Source organism: Arvicanthis niloticus, chromosome 6 (genome assembly GCF_011762505.2).
Source record: "Arvicanthis niloticus isolate mArvNil1 chromosome 6, mArvNil1.pat.X, whole genome shotgun sequence".
In the NCBI taxonomy this organism is placed as follows: domain Eukaryota; kingdom Metazoa; phylum Chordata; class Mammalia; order Rodentia; family Muridae; genus Arvicanthis; species Arvicanthis niloticus.
Genome location: NC_047663.1, coordinates 5,325,458 through 5,347,659, shown reverse-complemented (window position 1 = coordinate 5,347,659; position 22,202 = coordinate 5,325,458). Strand labels below are relative to the sequence as shown.

The 22,202-nt window shown below is 48.6% G+C and overlaps 1 protein-coding gene across 3 annotated transcripts in view; it reads left to right on the top strand.

Annotated features, from left to right (window-relative positions):
* The first annotated feature begins 3,127 nt into the window (after positions 1-3,127).
* The window catches only part of Sec14l1 (SEC14 like lipid binding 1), a 45,485-nt gene continuing 26,410 nt past the window's right edge, over positions 3,128-22,202 (top strand). For 2 of the 3 annotated variants that reach the window (XM_034504533.2, XM_034504534.2), the window contains exons 1-2: positions 3,128-3,341; positions 5,137-5,229. In XM_034504533.2, coding sequence (XP_034360424.1) covers positions 5,167-5,229 — 63 coding nt within the window. In that variant the 5' untranslated portion in view covers positions 3,128-3,341; positions 5,137-5,166. Of the gene's footprint in view, positions 3,342-5,136; positions 5,230-12,015; positions 12,033-22,202 lie in introns of those variants that run through there. The other variant, XM_076935412.1, reaches the window with a different exon arrangement.

Genomic DNA, 22,202 nt, shown 5'->3' with positions numbered 1-22,202 from the left:
CTGCAGTTCAGCTATTAAACAACTGTTTTCAGTTTTATTCAGCAAGACTTGGGACCTCATCGTGTCCACAGTGGCTTAACCATTACATCACACACTCTGTCCAATTGATCAGAAGCTAGTCACTGAGATACACCTTGAGACTTTGAGTGGAGCTCTTAGGTGCCCATTCAGTGTGCCTGGCTATAGGTGCCCAGGAGGTTTTGTTGCCTTTGGTCCATTTGCAGGTTACTTGGGCAGTTGTCTGAAGTGTTCACAGTTGATTGATCATGGAGGTAGACACCCTGCCATCTGTGGACCTCATTCACGTAAGCAGAGACCACAGTGTCTCTGATCACAATGCTTTTGCTGTTGGCTTTTGATCACAGGCAGCCAGATGGGGTCACAGCACACTTCCCCAATTCCTATGTGCCTCTCTGAATGGACGGGGGGAACAAGTACTCTGCACACAAGCAGATAATCACAAGTCCTGGGGCCATTCATTAACTCTAGCTATGCAGAGGTCCTTGTAGATTTTTGGCACCCCGTCAACAACATGAATTTCAAAATAATCAAATGGTATGTGTAAGCTAAATGGCAAAATATCTGCTTGGCCCATGTAAACCTTGGGTTCAACATCAGTACCACAAAGCAAACAAAAAAAACCAAACAAACTGTTGACATTATGGTTTTGTTTTTTTCTATTTTGTTGGGTTCTTATATCTCTACCTCCCTTCCAACCCTGTTCTACCCAGATCCCTTCCAACCCCTGACACTACGTAGAAGAGAAAGAAGGTTAAAGGAGAAAGGGGCGTAGACCTTTTTCAGCCTACAAACTAGACTACTTCCTGCTGATTAGTTGTGTTGGGTTCCTTGGACCAAGTCCAATCTTCACAGTTGGGATATCTCAAACTTCAAGTCTCTTTGCTCACAGCCACTTGACAAACCACAGCAGCAGCAGGGGGAGCACCAGCTGCCCCAGGCTCTCCCATTTATTCCCTCTCCATACTTCCCAGAATTTAAGCTGTCTGCAGCTGGCAAAAAATCACACCCCTGCTAGTGCTCCGGCAAACCACAATCACCTGCTGTGAAGCAGCCTCTTATCCCATACCTGAGATTAAAACAAAAACATATTCACAAAACATAAGTGGGTTCTGTAATAAACCCAAACTCAGCCAGGCAGTGGTGGCACATGCCTTTAATCCCAGAACTTGGGAGGCAGAGGCAGGTGGATTTCTGAGTTCGAGGCCAGCCTGGTCTACAGAGTGAGTTCCAGGACAGCCAGGGCTACACAGAGAAACCCTGTCTCGAAAAACCAAATAAATAAATAAATAAATAAATAAATAAATAAATAAATAAATAAATAAATGAAACCCAAACTCTCACTACACTAAATCACACCCTCTCTCAAATATATCACATTATACATCTAAACAAATTGTTTTTATTTAAACTTGTTACTTTAGTGGGTTTGGTGAGATAGCTGAGCAGCTTTGTTTTGTTTGTACTTTGGAGCTTTGTTTTTGAGACAGGGTCTCACTAGGTAGACTGGGCTGCCCTGGAACTTGCTGTGAAGACCAGGCTGGCCTCTAATTCACAGCTCCTGCCTGGTGATGGGATTAAAAGCCCCACCACAGGATTATTTTGTAGCTACTCCTAGGTATTGTATTATTTCAGATAAAAATAAATTTCAGTGTGTACCTCAGAAGGCATGTTGTTAATTTTTTTTCCTTCTTTCTATGTACATGGATGGTTTTGCCTCCTGTATGCTTGTGCGCTCCTGGCATGTAATACCAGAGGAGGCCAGAAGAGGGCGATGGATCTCTCGGGACTGGAATTAAAGCCTGTTGTGAGCTGCCATGTAGGTACTGGGAATCAGATCCTGGTCCTCTGGAAGAGCAGTCAGTAAAGAGCACAGGTGTCTATGTCAATTTCCCAACTCCTCTTAATCTATCAATTAGACTTCCCTCAACTTTCTTTAGAATTTGTTTGATGAAGACTATGTGTACTTTGTACCCCTCAGGTCTGTGCTGTAATCTAGCACCAGCCTCTAGTCTCTTATTTCTTGTAAATTTGTGATTGCATCTGTGGGTTGGTCAGAATGGTATGCTCTGGAAAAAACCATCTGCATAGGTGCTGCCTTTCAGTTCCACCCATCTCTCTCTTCCAAAGCATCTTTTAAAGGTGAATGTGATCCTTACACGTGGACACAAGTCGTCGTCATCGTCAGCCTGAGTAATGCGGGTAGCGGTGCTGGAAAACGATGGTTTGAGTTGGAAATAAAGTGTGATCGAGCAATGAATGACATGTTTGTGTAGTGGGTAAACAGGTCCTGAAGGAAATTCTCAAACTCTTTTGTGCAAGGCACAAAGCACAGCCACCCAGGGTGACTAATGTGGCGGAACAACAGTGACATTGATGGAGAAAATGTGTGTTGCTTCTAAAACTAGTTTTGCTGTGTGGGTGGATGAGCCAGGTGTCCGCTTATAGTCACCCGCCTGTCTTCAGGACCCCTAACTGTCTGGAGTGTCGCTCTTAAGTTTTAAAGTTGGAGATGTTGAAATGTAGGCACACCTAGCACCCCACTGAGGGCCCCTCGCTTTAGCGCCATCCCACAGCCTGGCATTCCCCAGCCATCTGGATGTGTTGACAAGGGTGCTTGGGTTACACCCAACTCCTCCCCGCCCTGTTCGCTCCATCTCCATTACTAGGACAGAATGCAGTCAGGACACTATAGGAATGAGTGCAGGATGCTTCTAAATCCTCAAGCAAAAAAAAAAAAAAAAGCCCACGAGGAAGCTCAGACGGCGCAGGCGCCCAAACTCAAGCTGGAGGGCTGGCTTAGCTGACATCATTCCATTGAGGTCCCAGTTCCCGCTCCGCGGAAGGACCCCGGCTGGACTGTGCATTTAAACTTTTTCTGGGTCAGTGGCCGCTAATTGCGAAGCCCCGCCCGCCGCCGTGGCCCTTCCCCCTCCCCCTGACGCCAAGAGAAGGAGCCTCCGGGGCTCGCTCCGAGACCACGTCCTGAGCTCCTCCTACGCACGCGCAGATTGGCAACTCGCGCCGGCGCAGTACGGCCCCTAGCCAGCCGGGCGGCCGCCCCTCCCCCTCCCTAGCAACCGCCTCCCGCTCCTTCCCCCGCCCCCTCGGCCTGGTGTGCGCACGCGCGCCCCTTCCGGCCTGGCCCCTCCCTCTCCGTCACCCGTAACAACCACTCGAGCCCTCGCCGCGCCCCTCGGCCCTCCCGCCCCGGCCCCTGTCCCCGGAACCGGCGGTCGAGCGGCGGCAGCTCTCCTCACGGAGCCGCCGGCATGAACGCATCCCGCCGCCCCGCGTCCCCGACCCGGTCCTTCTGACAAGAGGTAAGCGCGCGTCGTCGTGGAGGGTAGGAGCGCGCCCGGGTCCCCGCCCCCGGCTGAGTCCCTTTGCCTGGACGGCCCGGGGCGCTCGCTATCTCCGGGACTGCGGAGCCAGCCGGGTCCCGCCGCCGCCGCCCCCACTCCGTCCAGCCCGGGCCTGCAGGGAGGCGCTCCTCCGGGGCCGACCCTGGGCTGCTTTTCAAACATCAATTATCATGCAACAGAGGCAGCCGGGGCCTCCGGTGCCATTTGGCGGTGGTCACTCCGGATGCCCGCGCAGGGCGTGGATCTGGACCAGACCTCCTAAAGCCGAGATCTGGCCCAAGTTTAGGGGGCTGGCGAGCAAGCTTGCCCTTCAGTGTAGTCACTTTGGGTAAGAGTTTTTAATACAGGCATCACGCAGTGCTTGCGTCTTCTACCCGTCAGCACCCGGTAATCATCTTCCTTTTATTTGGGAGATATCTGAAAACTAATTTTCTCAATTAAAAAATAGAAATGATTATTAGATTTCCCCACCGCGCACCAGCGTTGTAAGGTTTACGAGAGTGAATGGAACGCGGTCTCTGCGCTCCAGGACGCGTCAGCGCCTGAATCGAGATTAATGAAAGCTTGAGTCTGGCTCCCGGCCTCACGGTTTGAGAGCTGGGAGTGTGTGTAAGATCGTCTCACAGAGATGGAATCAGGAAAGTCGGATGGCATGCTTGAGGTCACCCAGAGTTACTAGCCTTTGTAGTTTTCCAACTGTTGGAGGGTGGTTTTCGAACATAACCTGCTCCTTCCGAGTGCTATGCCAAGCAAACATACCAGAGAAAGTTCCAGACCTGTTTAAAGCAGTGTAAACACTGTCGAAGTACAGCTGTAGATAGCATCCTCTGAACTATATCAGCATAGGGTTTTTGGTTTGGATTTTGAAGACAGCTGTAATTTAGGATACCTAGATACCGGGTTTTGAACTTTTGAATATCTTTTGGCTGTATTCAGATAAAATAATATCCTTATCGATTGAGCCTCGGCGGGACGACTGGGCTCACCGAACTTTCCTTCCTTTTCATATTTCCGTTTGATTTTCTCCTCTTTGAAGTAGGTAAGCAAAACGTTCTAGATGACTCTGAACACACAAGGGTGTTTGCAGAGAGAGCCGCCCTTGCCAGCACTGGAGTGATTCTGTATGTAAAGGAGGGTTCCTTGACCTCTGGCTTGAGTATGTAATTGATTGCTTTGCAGGATCACAGCTTCAGGCTGGAGGTTTTTGGAACCCCTTAGCTGGAGCTGGGCAGCCTCCCTGCTGTTGATAGACAGTCTCTGAAACTGGAGCGAGCAATTAGAAAACGGGGAAACAACAAAGGTCCTTTTGAAGTTAAGGAGTATTCCATCATTTAAGAAGAGAGTAAGGGTCCCCCCAGCTTTTTCTGTCATCCCCAGAGCATTTGCCTTGACATGGTACAGTTTTATTTGACTCCTTGTAGACGTTGTTCAAGAGAACACCACTGAATCCTAGGATTTCCTGGCTGCCGAGGGCTAGATCTCCTAACCTAGGCCAGAGACTCAGGGATGCCCATACAGGGGGCAGAGGGCCTCCCCCTGATCAGTAGTGTGGCCCCTCCTTCCATGTGGGCCATCTTTGCTTGTTCTTAATGCCCTGTTGCTTCCTCTGTCAGACTGTTTGAGCGAATCCTCTTTTGTTTGTACGTTTGGGATTATGACTGTCGTGGTCTCTAGGATGTGGTACCATACGAGAATCCAGACTAACTGTTTTTCTGTAATGTGGTTATTTATTACACGTATTTTTGTTTTTCAGGAGTAAGAAGATTGCTATTGAATTACAACCATGGTGCAAAAATACCAGTCCCCAGTGCGGGTGTATAAACATCCCTTTGAGTTGATTATGGCTGTAAGTACCTCACATTTCAGTTTACTCTGGCTTCTCTTTAAGATTAAACTTGGATGATCTGCAGACTCCGCTTATTGTTATCATTGCCTCATGAGCTGTGCTCCCTTATGTGACAGTGACTGTGACTCGTGACCAGAGTCTGGCGGTTTAAACAAGCCTCTGAAGCCACAAATCTGTACGATTGTGTTTTTGCAATGTATCTGGGGTGATGGGAGCTTGCATCATTCACCCTTGGAGAATGCAGAAGTAGGATCCTGACCAAGCGTTTCTTAGGAATTTTGATGGTTTTCTTTGTTCAAGTGGCTGCTGGACAGGAAATGCTGCTGTCCCAGGGCTGCTCCTTCCGCACGCTGTGTGTTTGGGAGAGCTCTCTATTCTTGAGGGAGCTCATCTTGTTGGTCCCAGGACTGAGCACTGTGGAATGGAGTTCCCCCCTGCATGTTAGTAAGTAGTTTTGTTTAGTAAGTTTTTCCAACAAATAGCAAATCCATGATTCAAACCAGAATTCCATAAGTAGTGTAGCTGAAGTGTTTGTTGTTTATCTGCCTGGGTTGGTCTAACAATCATTTTACTGGATTAAAAACAAGCCAAGGGCTATTCCAGTGACTTGTGAACTCCTGCCCAGCATCCTGTATCTTTGTGTCTGTGTCACTGTGATGGCATGAGGCCCATGTGGAAATGTGTGACACACAGGAAGAGTGCATCTGTCTTAAGAGATACACACCCAGGATACACCCGTGCCACTGGCACCAAGCTCAGAACATGCATAGTCCAGTAGGGAGATGAACTTTGCTGCATCTGGGATCCTGTGCCCAGTCCTGTCAGAATGAGGATCCCAGGCTGGCCTGGAACTCACGGTCTTCCTGCCTCAGGCTTCCAAGTGCTGGGGATCACAGTTACATGCCATTGTGCCTGGCGGCTGCATGGTTTCTACCCTCATTTCCTACCCTGTTTCGCTTCTCTGTGTAGAGAAGCTGAGGTTTGCCTGTTCTTGGAACTTCTGCTTAGCACTATGCTTTGAGATTAGTTAGATCAATAGTCTTGAAAAGCAAAATAAAACTTAAATCCTTTCAAGGGAAGGTTGCTTGCTTTTTTCCTGACTGAAGTGTTACTTACAGTGAGAAAGCCTCATATACCCGTGCAGCTCAGTCAGTTTTAATAATAGTCGCCCACCTCTGTCAGGGCAGGACACTTGCACCCTTTACCACAGACAGCTCTCTGTCAGGTGTGAGGCTTGTTTGTTGTTACAGTGGGGCCTTTGTATCCTAAAATAGGTTTGTATTTCCCTTAAATATTTTATGTGAATGATTTGTGAGAAAGATGCTTTTTGGTTTGCATGCTGGCTTGACTTTTGATTGTGTGGAACATCCCACCTTCTCTCTCGTGCACCTCCCACCCCAGCCAGCTCCGAGGGGTCGTTGTTACAGGGACACACGTGTGGTGTGATAGGAGTCACACAGAAGTTGAGGAATTCCCACTGGGACAGGCTGGAGCCTGCTGGTGGAGGGTGGCTCCTGGAATCGGTTAGCTGTGCCTGGACTGGCACCCCATGGGCCCCTGCATAGTCCCCTCTGTCCTGCTCCACACTGGCTTAGCTTACACTGTCTCCTGTGGTTCCAGGTCAACTCGGTGGCATTTCTGGTTGCATCTTTGAGTTTTTGAGTGGCCAGTTCTTGTCACATGGCCTACTTCACATTCTAGAGAGAGAGACTGGACCTGCCTTCTTCCTTGGACTGAGGCTCAGCGTGTCCACTGGGGAGTCACCTGACCTTTCTTCAGTTTGCAGGGCTGCTGGAGTCAGGGAGGAGATGTGTGTGGAGGCACAGGATGGAGCTGGCAAGTTAGGTTTGCCAAAAGTGTTTTAAAAGCTTGATGTGGGCTGCTGAGTGGATTAGCTGGTGAAGACATGTGCTGCCAACCTGTGTTCTGAGTTTGATCCTGAGGCCCAGGAAGCAGAGAGAGAACTGACTTGTACTTGCATTCTGATATGCTTACCCTCTCCAGAAGAAATGGGATCCCCCCCCCCAAAAAAAAAAAAAAAAAAAAAAACCAAAAAAAAACAAAACCTCTTGCTGTGATCTGTGGTAGGAGGCAGAGATTAGCCTGTGCTAGCCCTGGGTTTCATGAAAAGGTCTGGGCTGCTTAGCCTTCAGACTTGTTGATGTCCTTTACTGTTTTCAAAATTAGGAAGTTTGCTTTGCAAATTTTATGCAAACTTTGTGTAAATTCAAATTCTTAGCCACCCCTAGTTTTACAAAACTTGTAAACTGCTTTTCTTTTTGGCACTGGCTAGCTTCCCCTTGGATTGTTAATTTTTTTCCCTTAGGTCTGAAAATAAAATCTATTTCCTTCCTCCTTTCAGAACTAGCATGGTCAGTTGCTTCTGTCCTGTACAGCACCGCACACTGCACAGCACCGCACACTGCACAGCACCGCACACCTCTTCCTGACTCTGAGTTTGAGACGAAAGATCAGCGTTTGCTCTGCTTTGTTTATGTTTTTATTAAGGCGAACAGTAGTGTAGTGTGTGTTGTGTAACCAGTTCTGAGAGCAGGATGGTAGCTCATCCTCCCAGGGGGAGGATGGGGAGGGGGAGGGGAGGGGGAGAGGGCACCAAACAGGTTCCTTTTAGTCCTGGGGAGACAGCTAGGAGGAAAGGACTCCTGTGGCTTACCCCTGTGTTCCTATGAAGCCAGGTTTTGTGACTGTGGATTGTAGGACATTGTCAGCTGAGCATTCCCTAGTACAGACAGTGGGGTCACATTTTACTTGCATTTTGATTGAATAAAATGCAATGGCCTGGACAAATAAAATGTTGGCTTGGACATCAACAACATTTAAAAAATGTTAAAGGTTTCTTTAGCTCATTTGAATAAAAAAATGGCATTTAAGCAAACAGCTGAAGTGACGGTTTTGAACAGGGATTTGTGACATTCCGAGTGAGAGGGAGGCTAATCTAGAAACACCTGTGGAAATGGAGAAGGTGGCAGCTCCTTGCCCTGCGGTGGATGAGAGAAGTTGGTGGTGTGAGAACAAAATTTGGGACAATGATATTCTTGGGTCAGTGTTCTTTTTGTCACCCATGCTTCTGATAATGTGCGTTCCAACATATTTTGTGAAGGTTCTGGTCCACGGTGATGTCCACGTCTTCAGGAATCAGCCTGGCACATTTCCTGAATGGCTTCCTTCTGTTTGCTTTCACTGCCTTCTCTACTCAAAGGGTTTATGGTCTCCTGGGAATACCCAGTGTGCTCCACAGATCAGGGTTCAGGGCCAGGCAAAGGTGGCCACGCTGGGGTGGCACTGTTCCCTTTTGAAAAGTCTAGGATAAAACCCAGGCAGGTGTAGCCATGCGTGTGGCTGCAAGGGAGACTCAAACTCAGACCAGGGTGGACCCTGACTCAAAACAAAACAGCAGAGAGAATTTTAGGTATGTTAAAGACACTCTGGACATGGTGTGAGGAGAGCTGAGAGGCCATGTCGGGAGAGCTGTGGCATTTTTCTGTCAAGGACAGCTGTCCCTGTGGACAAGGGAGATGTGTGATGGAAGGGCTTTGAGAGCGTCGCCCTGCCCCCAGCACTCATGGGAACTGTTTCTGTCCTGCTTTTGCCCCGGCATCACTCTCCCTCCTGTCTACATCCTGGTTTCTCTGTCTCTGTGCTTGCCACAGAGCCTCCTCCTCTTCCTTCGCCTCCTCCTCCTTCTCCTCCTCTTCCTCTTCCTCTTCCTCTTCTTCTTCCTGGCTGCTGTAGTCAGACACCCTGAAGATTGTGCCTTTAGGTCATGCAGTCTGTCCCCCTCAGTCTCTCACCCTGAGCCCTTGTCCTCCTGTAAGCATAGCAATCCAGTTCCTTGTTTATTTCCCCCTCAGTCTTTGAGCCCCTCAGGGCACCTGTGGTCCCCCACCCCCCTCTTGGTTCTAGAGACAATTTCCTGCTACCTGCTGTCCCTATGGGGCCCTCCCTGCCTGCTCCTGGCCCTTTAAATCACTGTTGTCAGTGTGAGCCGGCCCTCCCTGCACCCCCATGTCTTTTTATACTCCTTTGCCTCATGTGCCTGCCTTTCCCATCTGTCCTTTCAGATCTTGTTCAGTGTGTCCTACCCTGCTTCTTTGGTACCTCTGGAGGCACGCCTCATGTTTTCCTCCCTTCCCTCGTTTCTTTTCTTTCCCTTTCTCTGCTAGGGGGCCGGTATGAACCCATGGCCTCATGCCCCCTGGGCACATGGCCACTGCTGGGCTCAGCCACTCTTGGACTTGTCCGTAGTACTTTGTCAGTGTTAGGTCTTTGGCTTATGACTATTTGCTTCTCTTCCCCAAGGTCCTGTGTGGTCCAGCAGTGCTGTTGCCTCCCTTCCCTGGGTCCCAAAAGCACAGAGGCGCTCAGGCCTGAGCAGCGGGACTCTGCTATTCACCTGAACCCTTGCTTGGATTTGGTGGGGACTTCGCTCTCATGGGGCTTTGTGTTTTCTTGGGTCCTTAGGTTATCCAGGGCCTCCCCCAAAGAAGGCCCCTCTGTGCTGATGAAACCCAGTGCTTCTTTATCCGGTGAGGTATGGAGAGCTGTTGGCACACACTGCAGTAGCAGTGGAAATGGTTGCCGTGCAGTTGAAGAACCAGAAGCCCTACTTGCCGCGTGGCTGCTGATTAAGTAGCCAACTGCACAAATGTGCTGTAGCCTTTCTCCCTGTTCCTTCTGTGGACTTTTCCCATTTCCCATTTTCTGTCTCACAGCCTTTCTCTAACACAGCTAAAAGGAGGAAAAGAGAGATTTGCTCAGAGATGTTAATTCCACCTGCGCCCCTCCCCCACTGACTAGCCAGTGGTGCACAGCCATGCCCTCCTCTGCCCTTTTCTGGTAGCTTTTTGCTCACCTCCAAGTACCAGACAAAATCAAGTTCCTTTGTACACACACACACACACACACACACACACACACACACACACACACGGCTGTGCTGTGAATCTTGTACATCAAATGGGCATTCATAGTTAAACTTTATTATTACAGCCATGGGTAAAGAAGAGGGAAGGGCGCCTACTGTTTCCTGTGAGCCCCTCTGGCCTCTGTAGGGTGCTGGGCAGAATCCTGGAGTGTGTCCTGAAGGGGTGGCTCCTCCCCTGAGGATGGGCAGGCTGGATTGCCTGCTGGATCCACAGATCAGCAGTGTTGGCTGCAATATTGTCATCCAGCCTTTTACTGTTTTTCTATTTATTTCATTTTTGTCTGTGAGTGTTTTGCCTACATGTATGTATGTGCATCATATGCGTGCCTGGTGTGCTCAGACTTCAGGAATGGCATCAGATCTGCTCTAGATCTTGAGTTACAATTAGTTGTGAGCTGCCATGTGGCTGCTGGGAATTGAACCTGGGTCCTCTGCGAGAGCAGCCAGTGCTCTAACCGCTGGACCATCCGTCTGGTCCCCTTTATCTTCTTGAACTGTATTTTCTTCCCTTTGCCTTAGGTCTAAACTCTGGGTCTTTTTCTCTTTCTGACCTGGTTCCAGTTTTGTGTTAGTTAGACATGATACTGCCCTACCTGTTGTTCGATCCTGAGTCAGCCTGGTGTGTGGTGAGCTCCTTTTCCCATGGGCACGTGGTTTAGGCCTTAGCTGTTTGCTCCTCTGCCTCCATCTCCCGAGTAGCTGAGACTATAGGGCAGCACCACTGTGCCTAGGTGGAGTTAATTTCTCCCTTCCCGAATAAGCACGTTGCTCCAGAGGAGACTGTGGTAAAGCGTGGCGGCAGAGTGTGGTCCGTTTCCTCTGATGCTAACTAAGGGTCTGGTAGGTATTTGGGTGGTGTGCTGTTGTCTCAGGGCTCTGAGGGTCGTGGTGTATGGGCATGTATGAGTGTGTGGTGCTAACTAAGGGGCTGAGACACACATGATGTGTTCTGCTCTCTGACGAGGTTGAGTACCAGACCCTGTTCAACAGAAGCTGAGGTGACTGGGCTGGCTGACTTGCTGTCGAAAATGGGCCCTTGTAGTTTGCTCTCTGTGTTACCACTGCAGTCGACAGTCATACTTCATTGCTCTCATGCTGTCTTCTTATTAGAAACCTAAAAAGAGCTGGGCGGTGGTGGCGCACACCTTTAATCCCAGCACTTGGGAGGCAGAGGCAGGCGGATTTCTGAGTTCGAGGCCAGCCTGGTCTACAGAGTGAGCTCCAGGACAGCCAGGGCTACACAGAGAAAATGTATGTGCATCATATGCGTGCCTGGTGTGCTCAGACTTCTTGAAAAACAAACAAACAAACAAACAAACAAACGAAACCTAAAAAGAAAATGGTTTTATCACTGACTTAAGTAGTTCTCAATTTGTGGGTCTCCATCCCTTTGGGGGGGGTCACATGTCAGACATCCTGCACATCGGATATTTACATTATGATTCACAGTAGTAACATAACTACAGTTAATGAAAGTGGTCAGGGGTCAGCATCGGGAAGGTTGAGAACCACTGGCTTTCTTGGCTTCTGCTTCCAGTAAAGCGCTTGCATTTGGGTGCCTGTCTTCTGGTTCCTATTCTGAGCTGCCTTCCTCCTTGTTTGCATCCTGCCTCTGATTTGTTAGTGAAACGAGGTCATTTGTCCTGTGTGTTTCCACTGCAGCCTTTGCTGATTCAATTGTTATCTTAAGCCAGGAGGCGAGAGGCCCAGCCTGAGTACAGTCACCTAACTGCTCTCTCCATCTTGCGGAGGCCTGCAGGTGGAGGCTAATACATGGCTAAAACCACTGGTCCCCTTCCGCTCCCTTGATGAGCGCTGATGCTGTGGACGTGCTCGCTGAGTGCCCGGTCTCTTCAGGGTAAATGGGCCGGCTGGCCTATTTATAGTTCCTTTTTAACCCGGTGACTAGGGTGGCATGCCTGTGCTGCATGCCATGGCTTTATTGGCAGGGTTCTGTGGAGTGTGTGCAGGAAGCCCTAGGCAGAACAGAAGGCTGGTCCATGGGAGGTGGGATGTGACCAGGTGTCTGCTTGGGCTCTGTCCTTTCCCACACTCTTTCATCCCAGCCCCTCCTGGAGACGGCCACTGTAGAGAGACAGGTCATTCCAGCCCCTCCTGGAGATGGCCACTGTAGAGAGACAGGTTATGGTAGTTTGGCAGCTCTTACAGTTGGCCTGTATCTCTGTCTTGAACTGCACGGGAATGAAAGCTGTGTGTGTTTTCTACTGATGCTGTAGTAAATATGACATCGGGTACTGCTTGTTATCTTTGGAGAGGGTGTGTTTGGAGGTTTTGTTGACAGTTTTTTTGTTTAAGGAAGATTGTATGCAGTTTCTCCAAGTTCTAGCTACGAGGAAGTTGATGCAGGAGAGTCACTTGAGCCTAGAATTTGAGTACAGACTGGGCAACATGGTGAGAGCTCACTTGGAGGAAGGGAGAGAAGGAAGAAAGCTGTCTGTCTGTCTGTCTTTCACAGATGTATGCTGCCCTGTTTTGCACCCAGTGGTTAGATAGTTCCTAAGGTCTGTCTTGCTCTATATCCTGAATATGCACTGAATGGATTTGTCTCAAGAATGGTCAGTTTGGGAAGGATGCTCGGGTCTCTGCATCCCCTCTGCTTCTGGTAATGACAACTTTATTTTTTGTTTTGTGGTGGGGATTGGATTATATCCAATTGATTGTTGGAGGTTGAGCTACATCCCAGCCATTGGTCCTGAAGGGTGTGACAGGTCTCAACGGAGCATCTTTTGATCGGGTGTGTTTGTGACTTACACTTGGATGGTGTCCTAAGAGACTATGCAGATCATAGTTTCTGAGTCAGGTTGAGTTTGTGTTCAGGCTCAGCTTATCGTCACTGGAGCTGCCTGACGGTGCTCGCCCGCCCCACGGCACACCACTTCCATCAGTTTCCTGACGAACACAGGGTTCATTTAAGTAACAGTCTTCACTCTGAGTGAGTAGTTATCAGATTTTCTTTTGTTTCTCAAGACAGGGTTTCTCTTTGTAGCCCTGGCTGACCTGGAATTGCCTCTGACCAGCAGGTCCCCAATTCACAGAGAGTAATCTGTTTTTTTGTTTGTTTGTTTTTGTTTAATACGTCTAAGTCTGAGAAGTTGTTCTTAACTGAGTCAGTTTTCTTGGTAGCTGTTATTCTGTGACGTCTGTTTGTCCTAATCAAGAAATGCATTTCTTTTCTTGTGTGTGTTTCTTGCCTGTTGTGCACATATTGAAAACCAAGGCCAGAGCTGAAAGTTGCAGGTAACTATATTTAGAAGCAAATTGACTTAAGGATGGATAATGGGGTGTTGTATGGATGCTCCCAGACACTAACCTGACCCCTGCATTAGTGGTTAACAGCATTGCTTAGAATGCGAGTTCTTACCTTACAGTGCTGACAGTCTGCGGAGCAGGCATACAGTCTGCGCTGTGACCATCAGGTGCTGTGCTTCTGAAACCTGCCCATGCTGGAAAGCAGCCAGCTTAGAACTTCTCAGGGAGTTAAGAGAAGGCAGGTGGATTCAGATTGTAACATTCTCAACTTAAAATGTAAAAGGAATAGATCCTTCAGCTGTGCAGTCAGCTCTTCTGCCTGCCTTCTCGTACGGAGTGGGGCACACCTTGGGGCATTGTCTCCATGCTGTGTGGGCTTCTCCACAGTGCTGCTCTTTTGGGTAGCTAGTAACCACGAAGTTATGTTAACAGATGGGTGCTTTCCTGTCTTAACTGTGTGGATGGCTTTATTTGCTAATTTTTCAGTAGATTTGTACTATATGTTAAATTCTTATGGTTGTAAACATATATATAATAAAGTCATTTAAATGTATTTTAAGTGTATAGCTTAAGGTATTAAATACAGACGTAATTAATTAAAGTACATCTGTCTTAACCACCATTCCCACCAACACTGTACCCATTAAATGCTGACACACACCCTGGCCATCCTTCTAGTCTCGTCAGTGCTAGGATAGAATCCAGGGCCATGTATGTGTTAGGCAAGTGTCCTTCCACTGAGCTACCCAGCTCTGATGCTGTTTTCTGTGTCTGTAAATCTGTCTTCTCTAAGGGCCACAAAGAAGTGGAAGCAAGTCTGACCCTTTGGGCCTAATGTTCTCAAGGTTTGTCTGCATTGGTACAAACGTCCTTCCGTTTTCTTTTTCTCTTTGTTTTTGATATAGGGTCTTACAGTGTAGCCCTAGCTGACTTGAAAACTCTGTAGACCAAGTTAGTCTAGAACTCAGAGATACAGCCTCTTCCTTCCAAGAGTTGGGAGGTGTCACCACCATGCTTGGAATCCCATTCGTTTTCAAAGCTGGATAGTGTGTCCATTGTGTGTGCACATCCGTTCCTAGTGTAGTCCAGTGTGTGCACACATCAGTTCATTTATTGATGAAAACTTTGGTTGCTTCTACCTTTTGACTATGAGGTATAATGCACGTTGTAAATATTTTAAAGATGTTATCCTGTGTGTCTGATGTGCGTACACATGTGTGGAAGTGAGCAGACACCTGCTAGGGTTTACTCACTCTTTCCCTCTGAGGCTCTTGGGGGCACACCTGTGTTCACATGCCTTTACCTTCTGAGTTACTGTGCCAACCCCTGTGCTGCTGGACTTTTGAATTTGTTAAGATTCATCTGTATTTTATATGTATGTGTGTTTTGCCTGTGTGTATGTCTGTCTAGCATGTGTGTGCCTCGTACCTGCAGGGTTCAGAGAGCATCAGATCCCTTGGAATGGAGGGATCTCATATATACTGTTATGAGCCACCATGTGGGTGCTGGGAACCAAATCTTGGTCCTCTGTAAGACAGCAAGTGCTCTTAACCATTGAGCCATCTCTCCAGCACCATACTGTACATTCTAGAAAAACCTTTCTACTGTAATATTAACCAAAAATAAATGATAGTAATTACATGTGAGCCAGGAGTGTTTTGTCTTGAGCTTGTTGGCTTGAGGACAGGGTCTGGCTCTGTAGCCTAGTCTGGCCTCAAACTCATGCACATTTCCTGCGTGCTAGGGTTGAGACTTGTGCAGGCTAGCCCAGCTCTAGCTCACCCTTGATGTCGACAGCCTCAGACTTTGGTGTGAAGTAGATGCCATCTTTCCTTTCTGTGGTATCGGGGCTCAGGGCCTTGTCCATGTAGCATTGGCTTTCCAGTGTAGCCTACTGTGGAAGTGGGATGACACAGAGTCCTCCATGGTGAGAACTGCTGAGCCCTGCCATTTTGGGAGAACAGCTTTCCACAGGTGGCCCTGCCCCCTGGGTTCTGTGCCATTCTGGACTGCGCTTGACTTTCTATCTTCTGCTGAGTGTGACTTACCCCTGAGCCCCTCAGGCTCTGCGAAGCTGCAGACCTGATAGCAATGCACTATGGGAGCTTTGCTGGTGCCTCCGCTGGCTCCCGGCATTGGCTGCTGACTCCACAAGGCTTTGATTCTAGTTCACGACACTAGATAATATTTCCATAGCTCATTGCATTCTTTTATGTGGGCAAGCACATGGCATTTTTAAAGCTGACAGCTGCAATTCCCCGGAACACCAAATGCTTTTCTGAAGGCCACGGATTATCTTTTACCCTGAAAAGGCAAACAGTTCTGCCAAGTGGAGCGTCACTGGAAGGACTGCAGAGCTGTTGGAGGTGTGTTCATATGCAGCCTGTTCTGCCTGACTTTATCTTATCTTTTATATTTTTTTCTTCTTAGGTCAGGATCTTTAACCCATGCTGGCCTCCAAATCCCTGTGTGTGAGACAGTGACCTTGGACTCTGTATTAACCCTTCTGCCTCCACCTCTCCAGTACTAAAGTTGTAGGGTGTGCCACACACCTGTGGCATGCGGCTCTGTGGTGGAGTCCAGGGGTTCCTAGGTCCTAGGATGCTGGGAGAGTGTTGTGCCTAACGAGAGAGCTGCCTGCAGCCCTGGTGTCCTGTAACTCTGGAACTGAAGCTGGCCTTTTATTTTGATAACCGAGGAGTGTGCATCAGCACGCAGAGATGTGTGGTCTCCCACGGGTCTGTGGCCAGGCACTGCTGGGCAGCAGTGGTTTGCTTTATTTTTATGAACAGCAGATAATGCTGTTTTAATAGTTGAAAGCAAACACAAAGAGTGGATTAACATACTGCTGGTGTGTTAGAGCCAAGTATAGCACAAGCTACTTAGTGGGCCTGAGCTGTGGGATGAGGATTTAAACTCGAAAAAGTGGTGGGAGGAGCTGTCAGCAGCCTGCTTAGCAGAGAGCCGGAGCCAGGGGCCTGTTGAAGGAGCTACCTGCTGGGCGATGCAGGCCAGCCTGGCTCAAGCTCCTTCCACCTCAGTCTCCGTGAGTGTCTGGGAGCACCAGTGCCAGCACACTGAGCCTACTCTACTGTACCCGCTTAAATAACATTATAATAAAAGCAACTTGTCAATACTTGGGATTGAAGGAATATTTTCTCTTTTGACAGGGGTTCGTTTTTTAGCTGGGAGTGAGTGCGGCAAGCAACTATAATCTTAGCCCCCAACACTTGGGCTGTGACCATGCAAAGTCTGAAGACAGTCTGTGAGTCAGTCAGTAACTACTGGAGAGTTTCTCTCAGGAGTCCACATCAACCAGACCATTAAACTGAGTTTTGTTTGAAATCCAACTAGCGATTGGCAGTTGCAGGGGAGGGGCATGTCCTTGTATTGGTCTGCTCGTGTCCAGGTGGCAGTTTGTTGACTGAGGAGTGTTAAACACAGACAGCTGGCCTTTGTGTTTAGCACTTGGGTGCTGTGGCCCTTAGAGGTTGCTGGACATGGGGAATTGTCCTCTCACAGCAAAGCCTAGGCAGGCTTCAATTTTGTAATCCTCCTGCCTCAGTGTTGGGATTACAGGTGTGAACCACCACTTGTGGCCTAAAGGTTTAGAACTCTGAAGAAACTTAGTGAATATTAACTATGTATCAGTGAGGCAAAGGAGGGCCATATGTCACTGGGGGTGGGAAACAATTCTAAGACAGCCCAGTGTACCGCCTTCCAGAATCTGGTGGTTTTTTGGAGAGTTGACACATCTCTTTCCTTTGTGCTGATTCTCAAGTGGGCAATGGCAGCAAAGCAGTTGCCCAGGGGCCAGTTTAGAGTCTTGCTTTAAGAGACCTTTCCCCTGGTCTCTTTCCTCCTCAGACCCCTCAGCTCTCACCTGTGCCCTGCTATGCCAGTCAGCTTCCTCGTTCTTCAGCGTCCCTCCCTGGTGTTTCATGGCCTTCCCAGTCTCTGTCTTTTAGGTGGCACAACATATGTCAGTCAGGTGTCTGCCATGCATGAGTTTCAGGCCCTAATTTGCCCTCTCATATTGCCTGCCAGTTAGTCTTCAAATGACAGGCCTCGGAGGAAGGCTACTGAGTGGCACACATGATGGCTGAGGAGGGCATGGAAGTAGAATTCAGGAACTCAACGGGGGTCATCATGATGCCCATGGCACACCGTTGGGCCCTATTATGCAAGGTTGCCTAGAAGGGGTGTTGTCTGAGAACAGCAGTGTGCTTCCTGGGCTGTGGGACAGGGAAGCAGGCTGGTGTGGACACTTACTCAGGCCACCACAGTTCCTGACATCATTGTGTGGAGAGTGTTAGTACCATTAGCAGTGTCTGCTTCCAGGCAGCCTGCAGTGGGACACACTCCAGAGAACACCTGGTCTGTATATTATGAATTTCTCTTTTTGTCATCCTCACCTTTGGCCTTACTTATGGTGGGATATGCTCACTCCTTAGCCAAGCCTTGCCTGCCTTCATGTTATAAGGGAAATGCTTTGTGAAATGAGATAGTGTGCCTTGTCCCTGTCTTCTGTCGGCCTCTCCTGACTGAGGGAGGTCAGGGTGCTGATGCTTACATCTGGCTTCCTTTTTCATGGTTGGTGAACTACAAACTAACAGCTTCCCAACACAGCCTCATGGGTTTTGCATTTGACACTTTTAGGTCCTGGGAGATGATTGCCAGTTTATTTGGTGAACATGAGCTTTCATGTGGTCTGAAATCTCAGCTGCTTTGGAGGCTGAGACAGGAGGATTACAAATTCCAGGCCATCCTAGGAAACTTAAAGAGACCTGGTTTCACAATAAACAGTGCAGAGTTGGGATACAGAACCGAGGAGGTGCTGTGCTCGCCTAACATTTGGGAAGCTTGCCCAACATGCAGTGTATCCGGAAGGATCCCCAAAGCATGGGCTTGGTTTGTGAGCTATGTACAGACTTAGAAATCTGCAGAGCTCAGCTGGCCCCTGGCAGTGTGCCTCCGCCCGCCCATACTCACCTTCCGGGAGCTCAGCGTGCTGTCATGGTGTATCGGCTTGTCCTGGGGCAGGGTCTGAAACACTGGCCTTTCTTTCTTAGTCTTTCAGCTTGGCTTGAGGAAGATGATACAGCTGTGAGCGATCATCTTTCCCAGACACTTTGTGTGGGGATGGGGGCTGTGGCTGTCTCACTTTGGGTATGTGTGTGCTCAGTGTGTGTGTGTTTAAGCTATGTGAATACAAGTAGGTGTTATATTTTTTTTAGATTTATTTATTTATTTTATGTATATGAGTACACCGTAGCTGTCTTCAGAGACACCAGAAGAGGGCATCAGATCCCATTACAGATGGTTGTGAGCCACCATGTGGTTGCTGGGAATTGAACTCAGGACCTCTGGAAGAGCAGTCAGTGCTCGTGACCACTGGGCCATCTCTCCAGCCTCCTAAGTAGGCTTTATTTTTAAGAGCAGTTTTATGTTCAAAGAAAACTGAGCTGCTAGGCCCAGAGCCTTCATGGCGCCTCCCTTCTGCCTTGTGTTTTCCTGTGTGTTGAGCGTTGCTACTGAAGAGCTGGTACTGGTGACTTACATTCTGCTCAGAGCCCTCCGGCTCCACTCATGTGCCTGTGGCCAGACACACAGGCTTGCTGTTGTGGACCCTCCATGGCAAACCATCCTGGTTATTTAAGAATGAAATAGAAACATTTCAACCTAGGTATACTTTTGAACTGTTGTTTAAATAACTTAATAAATGGTATGCGCCCCCCCATCCCCCCAGTAACAAGGGTGCAGGGAATCCCACTGCAGAGCTGCACGGAATAGCTCAGGTTGATAACTCAGATAAGCCAGCCAGAAACCAGAATGGTTAGCCTCAGGACTAATGCAGGTGCAAGGTGTGGTGTCTTCAGGCTGTGGTCTGGATGTCGTCCTGAACTGTTGAGACCATCTGGCGCTTCAGTGAGGATAAGCCTGAGTTTTCTAATCTTGATTAAAAAACAGAAGGTACAGTTAACCCTTACCTATACTTTGGATTGATTTGAAGACTCAGTAGCTCGCATCAGCCTGTTACTGTTATAAACATTTCTTACTGGTCTTGCTTGGGAATTCTTTTTTTTATAAGATAAAAAAAAAATGTCTATATGTGATTACCTACATGAATGTATACACACACCATTCATGAGCCTGGTGCCAGCGGAGGCCAGAAGAGAGTGTCCGATCCCTGAAACTGAAGTTACAGAGGCTGTGCGTGGCCATGCTGCTGCTGGGGACTGAGCCCAGGCCTTGTTTCTGCAAGAGCAGCGTATGCTTTTCATCATGGAGCCGCCCCTCCAGCTCTCTTGCCAGGAAGGAGGAATATCAGCATTTCTGAATGCAAGGGTCGTCTGGCTGCGACGTTGTCACTCCATCGGTAGCAGGGTTGATCAGTCCAATCTGCCCGGCAGCCTGGGTGCCCCTCCTCCCTCGCTGCTCCGTGTTGAAGAGGACTCGTCTTCAGTCGAGTAGCTGTGACCCCTGCTAGAGCCTCCTGACAAGCTCTCAAGAAGAGAAGTATTTCAGGATAAAATATTCTAGACGACTCCTTGTGAAATCAAGGGTTCAGCTGTTAGTTGGTCCTTACTAGGTTCAGCTAGAAGTCGCAGAGGCAGTATGGACCAGACTTCTCCATACAGCCTCCAAGCAGATCTAAGCGCTGCCTGTCACCCAGGACTCAGGAGGGGCAGAAGGCCAGTCTTGGTTGCATTGAGACTCTGACTTAAAAAAAAAAAAGCCAAGTGTAGTGGTTTTGTCATTTACTTGGGAGGCTGAGGCAGGAAGATTGCAGAAAACCTGAAGCCAGGCTGGGCTACAGAGTGAAGCCCTGTCTTAGAACTGACTGTCAGTTTGTAAACTGACCATGTGCGTACAAGTAGGCTTTATTTTTAAGAGCAGTTTTATATTCAAAGAAAACTGAGCAGCTGGGCCCTGCGTCCCTCCTGCCTTGGGTTTTCCCCACTAGTGTCCTGTGTGAGAGGACTGGTGACTTATAATCTGCTTGGAGTCACACTTTCCTCGGGCCCTCCACTAATGTACCTGTGTGCAAGTTTAACTGAATGGAAACTTGTTGATTTATTTTTTCCCTTCCACAATCCTTTGCTTCGGCTCCTGTTGTAGACTGAGGTCAGGGAACTCCACTGCTGTGTAGACTCCGGTGGGCTACCCCAGTGCTGTGTAGTACTGGGGAGGGGGATGCTACCTGCTATGCAGACCCCACACCCCACCATGGGTCAGAGTGCTCTTTCTCCGTAGAACACTGGTGCATTTGAGATTTCCCTTTCTCCTTTTCTGTGATGAGCATCATGTTGGAACAAAGGAGCAGGCATACGACAGATGCTGACATGTTGACGTGGAATGTCCTGGTCTGATGGTGTCTGCCAGCCCCTTTCCCTTGAGTGCCGCATGCATGCTGGGACTAGAGCTGCTGTGTTCATGGGATGATAACTGAGTGGGTGCTGGGGGGATGCAGAAAGGGTGTCCTAGTCAGAGGGGATGTGGAGACCTAGGGTGTCCGTCAGGTCTGTTGCTGGATTCAAGCTTAGATCATCCATGTCTCCCCACACCACGTTTCTCTCTAAGATTTCACATATCCTAGGCTAGCCTTGAACATGTTGTATAGCTGAGGACCACCTCCAATTTCTGATCCTTCTGTCTCCACTGCTTGAGTGGTAAGCTTATGGTGCGTGTCCTCAACCTGGTTTATGCGGTGTTAGCCGAAGCCGGAGCTTCACAATGAGACGCAAGACACCGCTGCTGGAGGATACCCTGCCAACAGCCACAGGGTTGTTTTTGTTTTTTTTTTTTTATTTTGGATTTTCGAGACAGGGTTTCTCTGTGTAGCCCTGGCTGTCCTGGAACTAACTCACTCTGTAGACCAGGCTGGCCTCGAACTCAGAAATCCGCCTGCCTCTGCCTCCCAGGTGCTGGGATTAAAGGCGTGTGCCACCACTGCCCGGCGTAACAGTCACATTTTTTAAAAGAATTATTTTATGCATATATGTACACTGTAGCTGTCCTAAGACATACCATAGGGGCTGGAGAGATGACTCAGTGGTCACGAGCACTGGCTGCTCTGCCAGAGGTCCTGAGTTCAATCCCCAGCAACCACTTGGTGGCTCACAACCATCTGTAATGGGATCCAATGCCCTCTTCTGCCGTGTCTGAAGACAGCTACAGTATACTCACTTACATATAATAAATAAATAAATAAATCTTAAAAAAAAGAGAGACACACCAGAGGGAGGGCATCATCCCATTACAGATGGTTGTGAGGCACCATGTGGGGATTGAGCTCAGGACCTCTGGAAGAGCAGTCAGTGTTCCTACCCACTGAGCCATCTCTCCAGCCTTGACACTCACATTTTAATGGAACAGAGAGATACGTGCTGGGCACCAGGAAGCCCTAGTGTGTTCTTCCTTTACCCTGTGCAGCCTGTGGGATAGGACTTTTCTATCCTATAGGATAGAAAACAGGAATTTCTGAACGAAATCACCTGGAAGGTACATTGATCAACACCATGGACTTCGGGGTTTTCCTCTAAGATGAAATTCATATTTAAATTTCAGATATGTTTGATTTTAGAGGAAATAATTTGTGGTAATGGCTTGTTGTCTATCAGTTTTTACATGCATGTCTTTTTTTAGCCTAGGACTGAGGACGGGGAGAGGGGACACTGTAGTCACCTGGCCAACTCCCAGTGTATTTAGAATGGCGAAGCCAGCAGTGTTGAGCTGAGCCTGGAAGCAGTTGCTC